The sequence below is a fragment of the Mus musculus genome, chromosome 12, assembly GCF_000001635.26.
Source record: "Mus musculus strain C57BL/6J chromosome 12, GRCm38.p6 C57BL/6J".
NCBI classification, from domain to species: Eukaryota; Metazoa; Chordata; class Mammalia; order Rodentia; family Muridae; genus Mus; species Mus musculus.
Genome location: NC_000078.6, coordinates 79,322,320 through 79,342,305, shown reverse-complemented (window position 1 = coordinate 79,342,305; position 19,986 = coordinate 79,322,320). Strand labels below are relative to the sequence as shown.

The following is a 19,986-nucleotide window of genomic DNA, read 5'->3' as shown; positions in this document are numbered from 1 at the left end:
AGGGGGAGAAATGTCTCTAGACATCAAAGTCTAAACAACCAGATTGCTTGCTAGCTATTTGTTTCCATATTAAAGCAGTATTATATAATACACAACTCACACAACAACAAAGGTGCCCTCAGAAACGTAAGAATGCCCACCTGCCTCGCAGACCCTGGGGGAGCTGAGCCAGCTGGGGACACATAGTTCCAGGTTCCTGAGTAGGGTGTTCTGTGTTACTTCATCTTCCCAGTCTCAATTTTATCTCGTCTAACGTGGGCAGGAGAGCTTCATTTTCACAGCCTCCATGGAAAAGTCTAGCACACAGGAAAACTAGCAAATTACAAGAATAAAAATCAATCGGCAGAGTCTCCCGTTCTTTACAAGTATTGCCTTTAAAGCTTACACTTGAGTGAATTCTCACTGCAAAACAACACAGACACGGTTTGCCATCTATTAATTACAACCTAACAGTCTACTCTGTGAACTCGATACTTGCATCAGCCTACCTAGCACTGTCAAGATCTCCAAGTGGATACACAAGCAAGAAAACTTTTAAACACAGTTTGCTTTTGAACTATGGCATTTACGTAGTAAAGAAAAGAAGAAAAGCTAGCTACCATTCCTAGACTGCAGGTAGACTTAATTTGCCCCTGCTGTTAGTGGACAAAGACACAGCAGGGGGCTGAAAGTCTGTAACAGAGATGCCCAAGTCAGCAGCTTTTCTAGTCACCAGAGTTGGTCCCTAGAGAGTCATGATTCTACAAGAGAAGTGCAGTTCAGAACCCTGTCTACCTGAAGGAGGAGCAGAGCTGGGAGACACGGATAGGAGCAATCCTTAGGGAGGTAAAATGTGACTCTCTAAGCTGTCTTGTAACCAGTGGGGCTATGCTCATAGCCTGACCTGCCAAAAACAACATTAAAGTCCTTTTGACCACAGTTGTAAAGACTCTAGTTTTATGTTTCAACCGAAAATAACGATTAACAAATTTAAAGCCAACGGTAATTCAGAGTACAATAAAAGTATGTTTATATAATGATTCAATAAATGATGTTTCTATGGCAGAAGAAATAGTGCCTCCCTGCTTCTTTACGGCATGCATGGGAAGGGCAGCACCCCCTCAGAGGAAGGCGGTCTAGATTGTTAGAGGATTGTGATGGCTAGGTGTTTTTTCTTTCTTTTCTTTTTGGAGATAGAGTCTCTCTATGTAGCCCTAGCTATCCTGGAACTTGCTATGTAGACCACCGGACAGCCTTGAACTCACAGAGATCTGCTCATCTCTGCCTCCAAAGCAGAAATTAAAGGCTTGTGCCACTGGGGCCAGCTCGTTTTTAACCATCAACTTTCCACAACCTAGAGTCATCTAAGAGCCTCAACTGAGGAACTGTGTAAATCAGGTTGGCTAGCGACATGTCTGGGGTGGACGCCTGGATTGTTCACCGATACAAGAGGACCCAGCCTGATGTGGGCAGCACCATTTCCCAGGCTGGGCTTGAACTGTATTACAGAGAGAAAGCTAGCTGAGCACAGGCAGGCCGGCAGCAGTAAGGATGTGTGCACTCTCCCTGATGTGCTGTGACTAGCAGTTTGAGTTCCTCGCCTTGGCTTCCCTCCAGTGGTGCTTATAACCCAGAATATAAGCCAAGCAAGCACTCTGCTCCCCTGTGTATCTTTTGGTCACAATATTTTATCACAGCAACAGAAATGAAACTAGAACAGGATGTTTCCAGCCGCAAGTAAATAAAGCCCGAGCTGAGGGGACTTGAACACCACCTCTGAAGCTTTTATGCATCCAAAGACTCTGATTTAGTAGGACAAAGGGAGGGCCTGAAATTCCAACAGGCAAAGGGGATGCTTCTGCCAGTCTATAGACCACAATGTCAATCCCAAGAACTGAACCACAAGAAAATACACAGATCAATGTAAATATAGGGGCTGGACACATGGCTCAGAGGTTAAGAGCACTTACTCCGTTATGAGAGGGCCGGAGTTCAGATTCCAGCACCCACATCAGGCAGTTCACAAATGCCTGAAATCCCAATACAATGTCCCCTACAGGCCCCTAGAGGCACCAGCATACACACACACACACACACACACACAGATAGATGATAGATAGATAGATAGATAGATAGATAGATAGATAATTCTTTTAAATTTTCTTTTAAAAATGTATATGCAAAACCAGAAATAAGACTTTTCACTAAGGTCAGCAAGGATTTAGTGGTCACATACCCTTAGACATGTTCTAGGAAAGAAAGTAGTGTTCATCAGATTTCAGTCAAGAACGAGAAAAATTACCAGAAGCTTTAAAAAATTTCTCGCACCCTGGAATTAGATCATCAGCTCCTGAGTGAACTGTTGGTCGGTAAGAGCAGCAAGGTGATCTTTGGACAAATCAGCTCAACGTGAACATGGGATAAGCTTCCCTGACACAAGCTGGAAAGTGCACAAAAGACAAAGGACAAAGAAGAACAAGTCACGAGTCCGTTAACAAGGAGCACAGAACAGATGCTGCACAAGGCACTTGCCAGACATTTGCAGAGATAAACACCGGTTCGGGCTAATTAAAAATCGCAGAGTACTCTATAAACATAAATGTTAAATATTTATTTTTAAATAACCACACTGAGTTATTACTAGATGGCAACCTTACTCAGTCTTCACAGAAAGAAAGCCTATTACAGCCTTCAAATATGACACTAGAAATCATTCATAACTATTACTTACAAGTTGTTTTTTAGAAATATTAATACTAGTCATAAAACACTTCAAAACTGAATAAAATTCATTAAGTACATTCTCTAAGTTTAGGAAAGTCTAATCCATCATTCAAGTAACTAAAGCTAAAACCAGCCCATACTAGTCTATTGCCATCTTAAAAAAAAAAAATCTGAGGCAAGGTATCTTTTTAAAGAAAATAAATAGTTCCAAGAATGATGGCTCATGACTCTAATTCCAGACATCAGGATCCAGGGGCAGGAAGACTGCCACAAACCTGAAGACAGCTTAGCCTACATAGTGAGTTCTAGGCCAGCCAGGGCTACACAGTGAAACCTGCCTCAAAAACAGAATGAAAAAGAGTGGGGGAGAAGGCTCAGAGGTGAGAGCACTTGTTCTTCCAGGAGACCCGAGTTCAGGTCCCGGGACTGGGGCAGCTCATATTCCCTGTGACCTAAAGATGGTCTAGCACCCTCTTCTGACCTCCACAGAAAGAAGCAAAGAAAGGAAGAGAAGAAAGAAGATGTTGTTGGCTCACAGAACTAGACATGCAAGGGCATCATATCAGCAGCTGCTCAGCGCTGAGCCTTGGTGAAGCTTTACAGCAGATGTTACCACAGTGCAGGTGTATGTGAGAGGCAGAGATCACACGGCCGGCCAAGATGTCAGAGAACAAGGCAGAGGCTCGTCTTACTCTTACAACTCACTCTTCAGATGATCACTTCAAAGGACACACTCCCACCGATCTCAGGATCTCCCTTAGACCTACCTCTTACAAATTCCTACCATTGTAACGACACTAAACGGGGACCAAGCTGCCACCTCATGAAGCCTAGTGGTACAATCATATCCAAACCATAACATAACCACTAATTCAAATTTAAACAGTAATAAAACTACCAATTAATGCTATGGTGTTTCAGAATCTAAAACTTAGAATCTAGAGAGATGGCTCAGTGGTTAAAAGAATGGACTGCTTTTACAAAGGACCAGGCTTGGTTCCCAGCATCCACATCAGGTAGCTCACAACCACCTCTAACTTTCAGTCTCAACACCCTCTTCTGGCCTCCACAGCAGCCTGCAGACCCATGATGCACATAAACCTATGGCGGAACACTCACATGCACATAATATTTTTACTCATTTAAAACAATAATATGTAAACATATCTTCTTATAAAATTATATATGAATATAATTCCTAAACTGAAAAATTAAATATATTAAATTATATATTAAATTATGATGTCTCTACTGATATTATTAATAATAGCATTAAGCATTGTGATAGAGAAATTTAGTCCCTTCCTACAGTACAGGACACCAAGTACCAGAAAAGAGAGCTGACTAAAGCAGGGTCATGCAGCCAGGTATAACACATCAGCTACAGAAAAACTTATCTTTTGATCCCTGCAATTCTTGATCACTTCTACTGTATCAAGATGTTGATATGAAATGCTTAACCTTCAAAATGTGGTTCCCAGAGCCTGGAAGCAGAAAGTGAGAAGAACGCTGCTGAACAAAGAACTGCTACTTCCAAAACCACAAAGCAGCCCAGTCCCGTGTTACAGGAAGTTCCAGTAGGCTAAGCTAAGGATCACACAGAGTAACAAACTAGAAGCACAAAAAGAACTTCACACTATACAATAAGGCCTTTAAAACAGTATGTTTTAGGCTGGGAAGATAACTCAGTCCATAATCAGCCCACCCTAATCAATGATACCATTCTTTTATCCTTATACTATGAACATCACTTATCCAGTTCAGGTTATAACTATCCCTTCCTCATAAATAAGGCTTATATGTACAGGAAAAAGTCTTTGGGGCATGATTTCTAGGAAGAATTACCTTCTGTCTTAAGCCCCTAGGAGCTTTAAGTTAAATTCATCAGTAGGCCACTTTGTTAGCTACCTGTGACAACACCATAGAAGTGAAGAGTCTTCTGGACACTCACAGCATATCCTGGGTTTTCATGACACCTCAAAAGAGGATGTTAGGAGGCCATCTGGATTTCAGAAGTTCTCTAAGAAAGGCTTAAAGTCAAAGTGCTTAGACATTATTTTCAGACAATATATTTATCACAGGATTTAAGTTAGTATACACATCTGCCTTTTCAGTTTTAAGGACACTGAAATCCAATATAGCATCTCCCAATAGACAGTGAATCAACATTCAGAGAATCAAAATGAGAATACAGAAATATGAAATTGTTAAGATTATCTCTTTCACTATCAAAGAAAAGCGTAGAGCATGAACTAGAGATGTAGCTCAGTGGTGAGATACTAGCTTAGCATGTACAATATGGGTTCAACCCCCAGCACAAAACATAGATGGATTGATGATAGATAGATAGATAGATAGATAGATAGATAGATAGATAGATAGAAATATAGATAGATGATAGACAGATAGATATATGAGATGGTTCAGCAGGTAAGAGCTCTTGCTGAGCAACATGGTGCCCTGACTTTGAATCCCTAGGACCCATATAAAAGCAGCATATTAAATGTAACTTTTAATATGCTCCACTTTAAAGTGTCTAAGACTGGAAGAAATTCTTTAAAGCACAACTGTTATGTATTCTCATGAAACTATTTCTACAACTATTGCACTCAATACACTTGATAGCTTCTAGATTCATACACACACACATTAGCTGTGTATGTGATAAGAACATAAGATTGACCCCATAGCAACTTTTAAAGTATCTAAAACCATGTTGCTAATTCAGACACTGTGTTATGTACACAGCTCCAAGACTGAGTCATTTCTAGTATCTGGAAGTTTTCACTTTGACAAATATCTCCCTGTTTTCCCATCCCTCAGGACCCTAGCAATCACGTTTCTGTTTCTAGGAGTTTGACTATTTTATATTCCATATGTAAAGGGCATCACATAGTATGTGTTCTACACTTGGCTTACTTAATTTAGTATAGCATTATCCACATTCATTCATGTTACACAAAATGTAAGATTTCTTTTGAAGGTTGAATATCCACTGCATGTATATACTGAATTTTCTTTATCCATTAATGTGTGACTGAACATTTAGACTGCACCCATGACTTGGTTTTGGGTGATGATGCTGCAGTGAACACAGGAGTATAGATTTGAGATCCTGATATTGCTGAGACAGGCCTTAAACTTGAAATCTTTCCTGCCTTAGCCTCCCAAGTGCTAGGATTACAGGCATGTACCACCACATTGGGCTATGTCTGTATGTTGAGGAATATCTATTCAGCTCATTTTAGCCCAGTTTTTACTCAGTTTGCTTTTTGTTGTTGTCCAGGTTGTGCTACTGAGATGTAGGATTTCTTTATAGATTGTGGATATTAACCCTTTGTCGCATCCATGATTTATGAATGTTTCCCCATTCTACAGCTTGTTTTTTACTCTCATTGATGACTATCTATTTGCTGTGCAGAAGTCTTTTAGTTTGATATAGTCCCATTTGACATTATCTTGTTGCCCACGTTTTAGGAGTCAGATTTCTACGTGAGGCGTATGGTAGCACTCTGTATAGAGCACTGATGCTGAATTCTGCACTTTTTATATAAAATAGGAGCTGATGATCTCTCACAGGACTTTGAGCGGCTCCAGGAATTAGAGGCACCAAGCTTTCCAACCTTCAGCAAACCTCAAGGTTCAATTGTAAACAAGAAGTATAGAGACAGCAAGTCCTGGTTTCCAGGTGGTTTTGCACACTTTAGAAGCAGTGCCAGAGTGACCTTCAAATAGCATAGGGACTTAATAAGCATTTAATTAAATATACACTTCACAAATTGTATGACTAGAAAGTATAAAATAGCCTACAAGAATGTGTTGGATACCTACTTAAGATGAGACATTTTTCAAGAAAGATAGATATGGAGAGTACATGCTCTTGTTTGGGGGGGAGGTTATGATATAACTGGGGGGCCTAGACACAGACATACAAAAGTTAAATGATCCTGAAAGGCAAAGGAATCACATAAGTTTCAAATAGAAGTTCATGGTGTTAGTAGCACAATGGAAAGTGGGACCAGTTAGAAAGCAGAGGTAGACCAGCAGTCCACATACATAGGAAAAGGCAAAACAGGAGGACTATGCAAAAGCCAGAAGGAAGAATGAGTACCTTAGCAGGAATGTAATCAATCAACACATATTCTGACCTTGCTACAAAGGATGCACCTGGCGACACAACATGTAAGTTCTCTGTTCTTATAAAGCTTATAATCTGGTACTTTAATTATACGATACCACACCGTGCTTCTGAGCAAAAGATGTGGTCAGAGATACACTGGGAGAAAGTCACGCTGCACCGATATATATCATACCATTATCTATACAGGAAAGTCAGAAGCAAACCAGAGATACTGAATAAAAACCATGCTACGAGCGGCAAGTAACATTACTCACCACCTTGGGTAGATGGCCTCATTTCACTGTATCCCTGTCCCCAGTGGAAAACTAAAGGTTGCCATTCAGCCACAAGCTTGAGATCTTCAACTGGAAAGCAGACAGCACACAGGGGACTCGGTAATAAGTGTAGGGGAACACTGACCACCAGGGCTGCAATTTGCTTTCACTTATAACCTCTTCTCAGCAAAACAACTTTAAATTACACTGTGTTCATCAGCTTAACAACTCCCAAACTCCCAAAAAAAGCACTCTTTCTGAGAGACAGTAAAGATCGGGGTTTAACTAGAAACTGAAAGTTTAGGCGCTCCCATTATTCTTCTCTGTGTAGTCTGTAGCACCAATGACAGAAATGGAGGTGCCATGATAGTTACTCATCAGTTAGACAGAAAAAGAACAGTAGACAAGATACTCATTCTGTCCTGTACTATACCACAGAGCGTGATTCGTCTCTACAGTTGACTTATTTACAGAAGCCTCAAGGACAGACACGGTGTTTTATTCATCTGTATGACCTCATGTGCCTAGCATAGAGCTTTGGACATTACTGTGAGCAGAACTGAAGTGGAAGCTTAAGGGTTCTTTGGCAAGTCAGTTGTGTCAGATGATGTTTTGCTTGGGCAAACATGTGGAGAAACATTTTCCTGAGGTAGACACAGAAGAAAGGATGTTTTGCTAAAGTAAGCACGTGAAAGGACAGATGTGTGATGAAGGATTCTTCATGAACAACACGCATGTATTGGTTCGCCTTACATTGCGTCATTATTGAGCTCCATTTGTCGGGACTCCATAGAGAGAAATGTACCAAAAAACTTCTGGTTCTGGTGGTGTTCTGTCAGCTTCTCGCTGTTTCCACAGTCTTGGGCTGATTGGCAGGGTGATGTCAGCTGATATAAACTCATATAGAGTTTTGCTAAGACAGATTCATGTGCTGAGGCAAGACATGTGGTGAGGCGAGACCCATGGAGGACACGTGATATCTGAAGGGAATATAAATAGTACTCAACAGACTGAGAAAGGCAGTAGCTTTGCAATGCTTTTTGTCTCAAGTCTTCACTGACCTTTTTACTCTGTTGAGAGAGGCAAAGCAGAGGACTTCTGGTATCCCTCGTGGTCTTGGTCACTCCTGCTGACTCATGCCAACTCGGCTGAGGCCGCTGCTGATTCGTGTCTGCTATCCCAACAGTACTGAACTGGACTGCTGGTGTATTCATGAAGTATTTTCGAGTGGATCGAGCTATCTCTGGAGAATCCTGTGAACTGAACTGCTGGCAATGCAGAAGGGATTCCAAAGAACCATTTCTAAACAAGTCCACTTTCCCCGTATCCCAATAACCTTTCTTTTCCACTACCTCTGGTGGGTGGTAGGCTAGAAGGGAGGCTAAAGCATTTAAAAGCCTTTATTTATTTAAAGTATAGTTGGGAAAAATTTTAAGTTTATATTGAATTAAATAAAAGGGGAAAGAGGAAGAAAGTCTCAGATACAAAAAAATAGGAGTTATGGGGCAAAAGAGGCTTCAGGCAGCATTAGTATCTATCAACAACACTGAGGAAGGGACAATGAAGAGGACAGCATGATCTGTTCTTGTGGTTCTAATACTGCAAAAATATTAAGGTAGAAAATATACAAAACATTGGGAATGAGGTAACTGCTAAAATTAACAACTAAAGGCTGCCTTTCACAGAGTGCTTTACCACACATTGTGTAAAGAACACTACAGACAGCCCCACTTACTCCCTACAGCCAGGAAAGTCAGATTATACCCATTTTTTGGACAGGATAACTAAGGTCAGAGCCAGGATAAATTTTAGCAAGAGTGGACTATCTGTCAAGCCAACATCTAAATCCAAAGCCAGCGCTGCGCTCCCATAGCCCAGGGAGACAGGACTGAGATGGTGGAAGTAACCAGACGCTGAGATTATTACGAAGATGGAACCAGGAGAATTCGTTGAAAGATGAAAAAGAGTGTTAAAAATAATGAGGTAGTAGATAAGATCTATAGAAGCAGATGGCCAAAGGGAGTCGAGCCAGTATCTCAAATGCACGTCCCCTTCTCCAGACACAACCAGTACAACGTCTTCATGAGTCTGTCGACCGACTATGGCAAAGGCAATCACCCACTTTACCTCCGTTTTAAAAACTGTTTATTTTGCAGTAATTTTAGATTCACCATAAAGTTGCAAGAGAATGCAGAGTTCTCTTCTCCCAGCTCCTCCTACTATCTTACTCAGTACATGACAGCACAATCATCAAAACTAATGAACTGAGCCCATGGGAACACTATTGGCTAAATCTTGCCAGGCTTAAGCAGTTACCATTAAAACTACCACAACATCACTTTGGATCCCATCAATACAAGAAATTATAAACTATCAATACACAATAATAAAAAACAGTTTTAAAAGCATAAGCTCAGAAAAGATGTTACAGCTATGCTTTCTTCTCTCTCCCCATCTTTCCCATCCCTTCCCTCAGTTATGACTTTTAAGGGACAGAGACAGGTGGAAAATCAGCAAAGAAAAGTGTGACAAAGTGCAGAGAAACCACTAGAAGCCCCCACTGTCCTCTCCCAGTGGAGCTGCAAGGGCGTGCTTAAGGGTCTCCACCGTGATTCAGGACAACATGTGCAAAGTGGTTTTAATCAGGAAACTTGGCTCAATTGTTAGGGTCCAGATTGTTATTAGAGGTCAATCAGGAGGTATACCGCACCTACTTAAATGACCTCAGCTAATTAGACTCCAGTCCCCAGAGCAAAATCAACGCTCACCACAACCACACTGTATGCATAAACTGTCATCAAACTGATACCTGTGCCCTCAATCCTCGTGCACACAAAAATACTTAGTAGGTAGAATATTCCTAGGGCTCAGAGGTCATCTCCCAGGACCCAGGCAAGAGTCAGGCCCTAAGGGAAGCTTTTTCTGGAAATCTGAGTGACACAAGCCAGCTAAGTTAACCCCTTCCTCACAGTGAGTATATTCCTGGGCTACCTGATGCATCCCAGCACCACATGCTGGATCACCCTTCAGACACCAATGCTGCCCTGCCAATCACCTATTCATTAACCTGTATGTGTTTCTAGCTTCTGACTTTAGTTAACAATAAAAACAAAGTTTGCCACATCAGAAAAGGTGAAGTGTTCTAGGATGAAAGTGAAGTGTTCTAGGATTTCACTAGCTAATGAAATAAAGGCTTACTACACAGTGAGTACATAGTGAGTCCATGGATAGAAAGTAAATAGGTTGAGAGATCACGGTGTAGGCAAACAGAAAGCCCCACACCTTGGTGAGACCTCCTCACCTCGGAGTTCAGGGTATTTGCTGTCAGTGACTCATAGGAATGGTCAGACTGAACCCAAAAGACCTGATTTTCAGAGAAGTCACACGATAACGATACACAGTGCAAACTCTGACTCCAGTGTTAAGGATCTGTGATTTCTATCTCAATGAGCAACTTCATAACTCTCCAAAAACATAAGCTCTGAACATTCATAAGAAGGCATATAAACCTGTGTCACAAGTCAGAAGCACAAGATGAAAATTTTGCAATTAATAAAATCTTAATATTTTAATGAACTCCCCTATTAGTTTAAATTTTTTAGTATTTATTAGTGTCAATGATAAGGTATGATCTTAAAGATGAAGCCCACCTTATATGATGGGACAGTTAAAGGTAAAAGAAAAGATAAATTCTGGACCATATGAAATTGGGTCAGATTAAATTGAGGGGAAAAAATTTATTCCCTTTTCAATTAATAAAAAGGTTAATCTGACAGTATTTTCTTCACTTAAGAAAAACAGTTTCTTCTTGTTAATGATCTGAATGCCTCTAAATGGTAAAATAAGAAGTACACATATTTTCATTCACTTTTCTAAAGGCTTAAACATAAAAATGGATATTACTATTTCAAAAGAAACCTTGATGAACAGTCTATTAGAGCCATGCATATTCCCAACAAGCACATGACAAAGAACACAGAGGACAACCACAGGAAAAATGGCTACAGTCGTGTCTTAGAATAATCTGGATTACAGCAACTACAGGTGAAATAAAAGCTATTCCTACTTTCAGTATTATCTGTAAAAAGAAAAAAATGAATGGGAGGGGGCTACTGTGAGCCATGTAATAATTACTCTTCAAGAGCATGTCCTATTAGCTCACTCTGATCGAGACTTCGCAGTGTGACATTACGGCTTCACTTGGATGGTAAATAGAAGGGGCAGTGAATGGACGGCACAACCACAGTTACTGCTGACTTTAGAAAGCAACATCTAAACTCTTCCATTATTATTTCCACTACCATCTGGAAACAGTTTCAGAACTGTGGCAATTAGAATAGGTACAGCCCCACAGGTTCATGTTTGAATGCTTCACCCTAGGGAGTGGTGCTATTAGAAGGTGTGGCCTTGTTAGAGAAAGTGTATCATTGTATAGGTTGGGTTTGAGGATTCCTATGCTCAGGCTCCACCCAGTACGGAAGAGACCCTCCTCCTGGCTGCCTTCGGATCAAGATACAGAGCTCTCAGCTCTTCCAGCACCAAGTCTGCCTGCTTGCTGCCATGACTGCAATGGATTGAACCTGTGAAACTGGAAGCTAGACCTCATTAAATGTTCTCCTTTATAAGAGTTGCCTTGGTCAAGTTGTCCCTTCACAGCAATGAAACCCTAAGACAAGGATCTAATACTCCTTCCACTACTAGAGTGAGTATGCTTTAAAGACAAAAGTTCTGCCCCACAGCAGCACACTCCTAAAATCTCTAAAGCATTAGAGGGGAAGAGTCCACCGACTTCTGCAACTGTGTTTCTCAAACCACAGTCTTAATGTATTCAAGTCTATAAAATTCTCCCCTGAGAATGTTTAATTTTATAACTCGAATTCTCCATAACATAATAATATGTGTGTTTCCAGTAAAGTGATGTCACTTAGACTCTCTTTGATGGTCAGTGACTAATGTAGACAAGAGCCATGACAGAATTAAAATATAAGCACATTCATGTCCACATGAAGCTCAAATGATGTCATCCTTCCCAAACAAAAGGTTTCCTGGTAGCTCAAAAGACAAGAGAAAACCTGAGTAATCATATTAACTATACAGCAAGGATGGTAAAACCAAAAGAAGCTATAGCATAAATGTTATTATATGCATAAATATATAAGCATAATATGTACATATTATAAACACATATGCATAAAAACACGTGCATATTATAAACATATAAACCTCACAGTAATCACCTATAACATTAAATGAGCATAATCATTTATACTGCATTATGTTGATTACAAATACAGTACACCTGATGATTTCATAAGTATCCTTTGTTAGGAAGGGTTATTCCTACCTATCATACTCCTGTGGTAACAACCCTGGAGTCAGCAATGGGGGTTCACGAGAATATCTCCAAGTGTAGGATACATGGTTTAAATAAGGGAAAACAGCCATTCACCCAACACTTGCTTTTGTTCCCAAAGACATGCAGATGCTAACATGGTAGCAGTCAAGACTCTTGGCCTTGACAAAGAACTGCAGGCTATAGAACCCCGCCACACACTTGAACTCCAGAGTCTCTCTGCTCAAAGGTTGATGACAGTAACCACATTAATAGCACACCAATCAGAAAAAGGCTGCCCAGAAAGCAGTGAACAGTGCCACTTGAAAGACTAAATTTGATCAAGAAAAACATAAAAAAACAAAACCTCATGCTTCTTAGAAAAAAAAATCTAAACATTAAAATTTTTAAATATTATGAAAAACACAAAATATAAAATAATTTCTAAAAGGAAAGGAAACTTTGAACTTATGAAGCAAGCAAATGCCAGGTTCACAAACAGTGCTAGTCATGGATTACTTGATTTAAAACAAAACAAACAAAAGTGGTAAAATATAAAAACAAATGAAGTTTTATAAACCATAAAAATGAATTTTCAGCAAAATACAAAAATGTAAAGCATTCCTTTCTTTAAGTAATTCTTTGATGTGAGATAGCTTAGGCTAATCAGAGCTAGTCAAATAACAAGGCAAAATAATTTGAATTATAAAATTCTTGCTTTAGTAAAAATTTCATAAATAGTAGGGATGGGAGTTAGTGCCTTGAAGTAATACAAAAACACCATCAGATTCCTATATTTCCTCCTATTTACTATTGATTGATTGATTGATCTTTGACAAGCGTCTCGCCATCTAGCCTTGGCTGGCCTGGAACTCACTATTTAGACCAGGCTTGCCTTGTACGCACAGGACACACTCCTGCCTCTACTTCCTAGGATTAAAGGCAACCGCACCTCCTAACTCCATGAGATATTGGTTGAGCTTGGAGCACTGAGCCTAGGGAGGAGCATCCGGATCAGGGACAAATAACATCGCATCCACCAGATCACAACCCTGCCCAGCTCTTCTCAGACACCGGACACCTGTTGTTTCAGAGAGCTCTACTAAAACAACAACAAAAAAAGAGTAGAGTTTTTTTTTCTTACTCAAAAAGATAAACTATCTTAGTGAATTGCAAAACATCAGCCTATAACTGCTGTTTAAAAAGGAAAACAACTTTTAAAAGGTTACTTTTCACATTTTGCAGAGGCTTAGGTCAAGCAACACTGTAAGTTAGTAAAAATAAGTAAGCAACTCATCTTAAATTCCTATTAAGTATCTCTTCAAAAGATTCTTTAAATTTTTCTATTCTACTTGACCAGGAACAATTCAAATATATCATTTTAAGTAGCTATTAAAAACATAAAGATAACAGTTCTCAAGATAAACTCTGTAATATCTGATTTTAATCCAAACTATAAATTTTAGAGTCATGAAAATATGTAGAATGTGTGTGTGTGAACTTTCTCCGACTTCTCGCTTGGCTTTACAAATGAAAGGCTACATGGTGACTCACATAATTTGTATATATTCTTTATGATACAAAGACACGAGATCTTAATTTCTCCAAAACAAATAAGAACCATAAAGTCTCAAGCAAATTTTATGTCAGGTTAAGGAATTTCCTTGTCTGGGTGGGAACATGGCTAAGACTAAAAAGCCTGGAAGAGTGTGGTAACCCATACCTGTAACCCTAGCACTAAGGCAAAAAGCAAGAGGGTCTGGGGGGAGGACGGTCGGGCTGGACAGCAGGATGCTGTCTGGAAGAAATCAAAGCAAGCATAGTAATACCCAATGCTCCTGAGGCTGCAGAACAAGTTCAGCCTCCCACATGTAGCAGAGTGGGGTGTAACTTAATATACATCTCTGTGTTGTCTGCTGTGCATCTCCAACCCTAATAATCACCCCTCAGACTTCCTGATCACAATGCCCACCACAGAAAACCATTCCAAGAGCTCCTTTAAGGTATTCTCTGTGCCATTTCCATTCATGGTTGACCTCTGCCCATTGGAAACAAACCAAAACAGCGCTGAACAGGGTAACCCATGAACAGAGCCTAAAAGATCTAAGTTACAAAACCCACAGGATACACCGTCGCTGCAAAGAAAGTTCGCAGAAACAGACCCAGGCCGCTCTTCGAGTCGTCCCACGTAACAGTAATCTCAGCATGACAGACGTGACACAGAACTCACAGAATGAGTAACCCGTGAGAAGGAATGAAGGAAGGGACGGTGGGAACCGCCAGAAACACTTAAGTCTGTCCCGGGTCATGTTATAAAAGGGGACATAACCAGCAGAGAGGGTGGCTTACGAAAGCAGTTACTTGCCATAGCAATCCAACTTTAGAAGTCAGATGTTTAGTCTTCCCTAAGTATATCATCTGATACTGTAAGGTCATGACCTTAAGAGAAAAGAAGGAAAAGGGACACTTACTGGGATTGAAAACTCCCCTGCCAGGTACTTCAGTAAGGACGCTCCTTTGCCCAAGAACTTGTTCCTTTCTTTGATGTTGCCTTGAAGCTTCGGGTCAAACTCCTTTCTGACCACAGAAGCAATGGAGTCAACAATCACAAGCTTAACTCCTTTCGAAATGATCTCTTCCTCCAAAGACTCAAGCCTGTGAAAGTAGAATTTGTAAAATAACAAACAAGTGTAAGACACGAACTCTTTTTTATTTTTCTTTTCAGAAGGAAAATAGAAGAACACTGTATTAGGGTTTGAGAGAAAAGCCAAAACACAAGTTGGGCAAGCTGTAAATCCTGGCAGCTGCTGGGAGGAGGGAGCCAGTGAAGACTTAGAGTGCAATGGAGGTCTGCAAACATCTGTGAGGGGAAGAGGGCGTTAGAGCAAACAGCCTGGAGGTTGAGAGCAAACACGCTTAGGACTCTGGTTGTTCTCCAGGTCAGAGACAGAGGTGGGGAAAGGACAGCCATGCTTTTGGAGTTAGAACTCAGGAAAGCAGGCAGGCCTAACCCTGAAGATCTGTAAGTCACTTCAAAGACATGACTTTAAAAAGTGAAGGGGCTGGAGAGACAGATGGCTCAACAGTTAGGAACACTTGCTTCTCTTGAAAAGGACCAGGGTTTGGTTTCCAGCATGTACGTGAGGGTTCACGCCCATTGGTAACTCTAGTTCCAGGGGACCCCACCCACTCTTCCAACCTCCAAGGGCACCAGACATATAAGTGGTATACACACAAACATGCAGGCAAATACTCATACTCATAAAATACAAAATAAATAAACCTAAAACAACAACACCACCATGCTGAAAGGGTTAATCAGCTTTAAAATAACAACGAGCCAGCTCTGGTAACAGAGATCTGTAGCCCTCATTAATCAGGAAATTAAAGAAAGAAGTTTGCAAGGTCAAGGCTAAACTGGGCTACAGTGGGAGTTGTTCAAAACCATACTGGATAACATAGTCTGTATGTTATCAAAATAAAAACTTAAAAAAGTGCTGAGAGGAGCTGGAGAGATGGCTCAGTGGATAAGAGCGCTGACTGCTCTTCCAAAGGTCATGAGTTCAATTCCCAGCAACCACAGGGTGGCTCACAACCATCTGTAAAAGGATCTGATGTCCTCTTCTGGGGTGTCTGGAAACAGCTACAGTGTACTCAAATAAATAAAATAAATCTTTTTAAAAAAAAAAAGTGCTGAGATGCAGCTCAGCCCTTGCCTGACACACGAGGCCCTAGGTTCAAGCCCAGTAACACACATGCACTTGCTCATGCACTCATGTGTGTGCACACACACACACATACCACACACACACACACACACACACACACACACACACACAGCGATGGCTGTAAAATTCAGCACACATAACTTAGTTCACCACTCCTATCACATTGCATTCTTCTGGAAATATCAACAGTGTTTTCATGTTGCCCTACAATACTACAAAAGCTGTAATTTTACAGGAAAGCTACTTGTGTAGCCAGTCTAAAACGGCCTCTAAAACAGCCTCCTCTTATTCCCCTATCCTGGTGTGTCCTATCTTTTTATGAATTTCTACATAAATGCCTTCCCATACTACACAAGAGTTGGTCTATGTGACAAGTGCTCATGACAAAATGGTGATGCTCTTATTCCAGACAGTGGGGGTGAAAGACTACACTTTCCTTGTGTAAAGAAAGGACGCCTTCCAATGGTGCACGAGTGAGCTTGGGTACAGGCATACCAGCCCACTGGTCAACAAAACAACAGCTATCCTGGACAACAAGCAAAGCAGGAGAGCCAGCTGAGCCACTTCCAGAAGCTCACTCGCCAGAAAATAAGTATTTGCTGTTCTAAGCTGCCACATTTACAGGTAGTTCACTAACAAAACAACTTATAATTAATAAGCTACTTAGATTCTAAAATATTCACTGATTTTTTTTCCATTTTAAAGAAACATTTCAAAAAAACTACAATGAATGAAGAAGGCACAAATTATTATTTTTTTTAAAGATGTATTTACTTTATGTATATGAATACACTGTAGCTGTCTTCAGACACATCAGAAGAGGACTTCGGATCCCATTACTGATGGTTGTGAGTCACTATGTGGTTGCTGGGAATTGAACTCAGGACCTCTGGAAGAGCAGTCAGTGCTCTAAACCATTGAGCCATCTCTCCAGCCCAAATTATTATTTCTTTAACTCCATTATATAAGAATTATTTTACTAAGAAGCTGAAAACGGGGAGGAGAAAACTTTCAAAGCATTACTAAAATATAAGATGTTTTAGTAATGTGAAACCGCCTACCTTTGTAGAAGCCCCTCACAGGTGAGCTCTCGGCAAAGATGAACTCTACTGCTGGTCAGAAGCAATTTTTCCTCAGTGTTAAAATATTGTGGAAAACGAGATTCCGCAATCTCAACCAGTCTATGAGAGAAGGGAATAGCATACAAGAGAGAATAGTGAATACTAAAAGAGAGAGACACTGCTGAGTCCCCAACACACTCCACATGGGAAAGTACTAAGACGTATCCGTATGTCAGGCGTAAGCAAAAGGCTCAAAACACCAGTTTGGAATACACGTGGCCTCTGTGAGAATTATCAGAGGTTGGCTATCAAGGGTTCTAAGTCTCATCAAATTTCCAACAAGCAACAATATTCCCAAGATTTTATTTCTGGAAATAATGTTTACAGATAACATTTTCATAGCAGCTACTTTTACATATTAGAAATGTTAGAAAAAGCTTTCAGTTGCTTGAATGAACAAAGTCTGTTTCAATAAGTATGGTACTGTTTCCTAATAATAACATATCTCAGTTGCCTTGTCTCTTCCTAGAAAATATGCTTTCTCAATTAAAATTTAAAGCTATTTAGTAGTTCCTTGGTAAATAGGAAATTATTGTTTAACCAAATTAATGCTATCCAGTTACTTCTTGTTAACAAAAAGCTATTTTCTGAATACTGAATTCAGACCCCGAGGCTAAACCTCATCATGTGGGGCAGGTCAAGTGAAGAAGATAACTCAAAGCATAAAGGACAGCGTCGTTCAGCAGAAAGAGGCACGAAGGGCATCGCTAGAAATTACAAAAGGGTAAGATATAAAACTGAAAAACAAAACTCTTGGAGTATAACTGTCTCCCAATTGCAATGACTCGTCAGCCCTACTTAGCCATCCAGGGAATCTGGAAAAGAAACTGCAAACACGAAGCCACCCATAGTCTACGTTCACATAAGAGACACAGGAGAACAAAAGAGTAGTGTCTTCATCCCCAGTTAAAGGGCTCTGGGAAGAGGCTGAGAACTTTAAATAGATAAACAAAACAAATCCCTAAATATGCTATAGTCAGAAGCAAGGGAGGGACCTAAAACAGGAAAGAGAAAAATGAAGACAGTCAAGAACTTTTTAAGTGCATTTTCAGTCAACTGAAAAGAAAAATATATAATTTGGTTCAATAAGAAGAGGTAAAAATGCTTCAAGAGAAAAATAGTATTTAAAGGGGTATCCGAGTAAGGCGTGTTTGACAAGGCATGGGGACTGAGGGAAGAAGGACAGGAAGTAAGAAAAGCAAAAAAGAGCAGGGCAGTGGTGGTGCACGCCTTTAATCCCAGCACTCGGGAGGCAGAGGCAGTCGGATTTCTGAGTTCAAGGCCAGCCTGGTCTACAAAGTGAGTTCCAGGACAGCCAGGGCTATACAGAGAAACTCTGTCTCAAAAGAAAGAAAGAAAGAAAGAAAGAGAGAGAGAGAGAGAGAGAGAGAGAGAGAGAGAGAAGGGAAGGGTGAGGAAGGGAGGGGTGAGGAAGGGAGGGAGGGAGGGGGGAGGAAGGGAGGGAGGGAGAGGAAGGGAGGGAGGGAGGAAGGAAGGAAAGCAAAAAAAAAATGATGTGCTATTGACCATGCAAATTGGGCAGACTGGGAGGGTTTGTAGAAGCATGTCATTTTTATGATTACGATGGTGGTGGTGGTGATGGTGGTGGTGGTGGTGGTGGTGGTGGCTGCAGCAGTGACGTAACTATGATGTGAGCTCAGTGCTCAGTAGAGAAGGCAGCTGGAGCTCTAGCACTTGGAAGACACCAGTGTTCAATAGGATGGGTACAGCCACGGGTACTGCAAACTTGAGGATGTCTCACAGTTTGGATAGCCTATTGCTAGGAGCAGAGGAGAGTTCCTAACTTACTGGCCACAGTGCAACACTAGGCTGGTTTTCCACCAGTGGCTTGAGTGGTGAAAGGTAATGAGATTCCTTACTTGTTCTATTAAACCTGCTCATGAGAAATGATAGTCAGTATATGGATCAGAGCTATTGTTACTCACATTTGCCATGCTAAGTACCTATATTGCTACTGTTACTCACATTTGCCATGCTAAGTACCTATATTGAGTAGACAGCAACATATCAGTCAATATGTTACAATTTTCTAAAGGCTTCTCCAAATGACTTTTATTTGGGGAAACTCTTTTTTAAAAAATATAAATCAAAATAATTATCAGTGAAGCTTTTCTAAATGCCTGGTATCAATCCCATTAGTATCCAGTGACAATTTTCTTCACAAGATCTTGTTCTTCAGGGGAAGCAACAGAAAACCCATCTTTGCCACCAACATAATTACATAAAGTCTGAAAACAGTGCCACCTAGTGGGTATCTTTTAGCAAAGGCACTTCTTTGAAAAGATGCATCTAAAATTCATTCATTCAACATTTACTGAGAAGCCGGGGGTGTGGTGGCACACACCTTTAATCCCAGCACTCAGGAGGCAGAGGCAGGAGGATTTCTGAGTTCGAGACCAGCCTAGTCTACAAAGTGAGTTCCAGGACACCCAGGGCTATACAGAGAAACCCTGTCTCAAAAAAACAAAACAAAACAAAAAAAGAACAACAACAACAACAAAAAGATTTACTGAGGACCTATACCATAGGCCAGGCACTACTAACTACCATAAGTATTGAGTATATGACATCACAATACCCCCAATAAAGGAAATGACGAGCAGAGGAGAGAAGAAAGTTACATTCTGTGTGCTGGCTAGATTGTATCACTTGGACACAAACTAGAGTCCTCTGAGAGAAGGAAACC

General features: G+C 40.6%; 1 protein-coding gene across 24 annotated transcripts in view; it reads right to left on the bottom strand.

Moving 5' to 3' along the window:
* Rad51b (RAD51 paralog B) overlaps nucleotides 1–19,986 on the bottom strand; it is a 550,979-nt gene that overhangs the window by 505,955 nt on the left and 25,038 nt on the right. For all 24 annotated transcript variants that reach the window (XR_003950009.1, XR_003950005.1, XR_003950017.1 and 21 more), the window contains 2 exons: nucleotides 17,220–17,339; nucleotides 14,902–15,085 (listed from right to left, as the gene is read on the bottom strand). Coding sequence is in view for 9 of the 24 variants with exons in the window: in NM_009014.3 (NP_033040.2) it covers nucleotides 14,902–15,085; nucleotides 17,220–17,339 (304 nt within the window). In the remaining 15 variants the exon portion in view is untranslated. The remainder of the gene's footprint in view (nucleotides 1–14,901; nucleotides 15,086–17,219; nucleotides 17,340–19,986) is intronic.